General features: G+C 46.2%; 1 protein-coding gene across 1 annotated transcript; it reads right to left on the bottom strand.

The window, feature by feature from the left end:
• Window positions 1-42: 42 nt before the first annotated feature.
• On the bottom strand, window positions 43-1360 carry LOC102883025 (putative ATP-dependent RNA helicase DDX11-like protein 8). Its single transcript, XM_025041883.1, has 3 exons — window positions 1282-1360; window positions 365-409; window positions 43-245 (listed from the first exon to the last, which is right to left on the bottom strand). The coding sequence occupies exons 1-3, from the start codon at window positions 1334-1336 to the stop codon at window positions 103-105; spliced, it is 243 nt and encodes an 80-aa protein (XP_024897651.1). The 5' UTR covers window positions 1337-1360; the 3' UTR covers window positions 43-102.
• Window positions 1361-1467: the final 107 nt, after the last annotated feature.

Raw genomic sequence — 1467 nt, 5'->3', positions numbered from 1 at the left:
TTTTTTTTTTTTATTGCTGGCACACTGCTTTATTTGAGGGTTCATGACATGCCTGGACTGTTTGAAGACAGAATGAACTTACTTTTAATTCCTTCCACAGAGCTAACATAGCATTCTGCCCACAGGTGGCAGCAAGGGTGAGATGGATATGCTAATGTGAAAAGGTAAAACCTTTACCTTGAACAGGTTGATGTTGTCGATCTGGCTTTGAAAGAGAAAGTCATTGATGGTCTTCAGCTCCGTCCCTAAGGGAGACAAACGAGAGCCTTGGAGTCCTGCTCTGAAGAGCCCGGCTTTCCGGTCCCGGAGGGAAGCTCAGAACTGGCGCGGACCAGCTCCGGGCCCATGAGGCTCGTCCTCTTACCTGTCTGTGAGAGGCTCTGTGTATTAGGATTTTGCTTAATGTTCCCTGAAAAAGAGAATTCAAACAAGTCAGGATGGCAGTCCTCTACCCCACTCCCCCGATCATCTCCCACTCTCCACTGTGCTCGTCAAATAAGAACATTTGTATATTTTTTGCAATTTATAATACCCCACTGAGGACAGGAGGTTTTAGAGACCCTCAAAGTCTGACCCACATGTGTGCTATGGAGCTCAAAGCCTTATGCTTTCATTCTTTCTATACCTCCTCCAAGAAGGCAGGGACAGAGCGATCACCCCATTTAACATGGGTGCAAACAGGACATGCACAGGCTGCACAGTAACAGCAGCAAGGTAAATGGAAGCGAAGAGCACCAACGTAAGATAAAATCCCTCTAGAACAATCTCCACTGGCTTTCTGGACTTCTATGAAAGCCTTCAAAGGGATCACTGAGGAAAGGGTCATAGTACAGAATGCTGGAAAGATGCATGGGACCTGGAGCCAGCAGACTCTGGTCTCCCCCACTGGGCTCAGGAACGGTATTCAGGTCACTTCTCTGCTCTTAGCTTTCGTCTCCTCATCTATCACTGAGGGCTGCCTGTGTTGCTTCCCTCACAGGAGCAATCCAAACTGCTATCACTAGTACGAAAAACGTCATACATTTATGTTATTATTATTACTACCTATGGAGTAGGGTCTGGCAAAATAAAAAAGGACTCAGGAAAGTGGCAAATACACTAGGATTCTAAAAATGATCTAAGGTCAGATAACTCAACTAAGCTATAAAAAATTAAAACTTCTCTAAATCAATGGCCAAGACAATTCTGAGGACACAGAAAACTCATGTGTCCTGATGGTGCCTAGAGAACCAAGTCCAGCAAGCTGAGCAGGCCTGTTAGGGTGGGTGTGGTGCTCCTTACCGCCCAGCACAGTTACAAACTTCTCCAAGACATACAGGATCTGTCTGATGTACATCAGGTTCCTGGCCTTCAAACGCTTCCTGAAGAAGAAACAAGGGACATTAAGCGGTGTTATTCCAGCAGCAATTCCCCTTCTAAGTGCCCCAAGCTGAGGCCTTGCTGTCTGGCATCTTTCAAACTGGGTCA

This window comes from Pteropus alecto, unplaced genomic scaffold, assembly GCF_000325575.1.
Source record: "Pteropus alecto unplaced genomic scaffold, ASM32557v1 C18592652, whole genome shotgun sequence".
NCBI classification, from domain to species: domain Eukaryota; kingdom Metazoa; phylum Chordata; class Mammalia; order Chiroptera; family Pteropodidae; genus Pteropus; species Pteropus alecto.
Note: the sequence above shows the minus strand (reverse complement) of the source record. Positions and strands in the feature narration are given on the sequence as shown.

What these genes read in the sequence shown, in the direction of transcription:
- LOC102883025 (XM_025041883.1), bottom strand. Translation starts at nt 1,336, where the DNA reads ATGTACATCAGACAGATCCTGTATGTCTTGGAGAAGTTTGTAACTGTG. An exon ending in GTTTGTAACTGTGCTGGGCG is followed by an intron (nt 410 to 1,281) that starts GTAAGGAGCACC and finishes TCTCTTTTTCAG; the next exon opens with GGAACATTAAGCAAAATCCT. An exon ending in ACAGAGCCTCTCACAGACAG is followed by an intron (nt 246 to 364) that starts GTAAGAGGACGA and finishes TGTCTCCCTTAG; the next exon opens with GGACGGAGCTGAAGACCATC.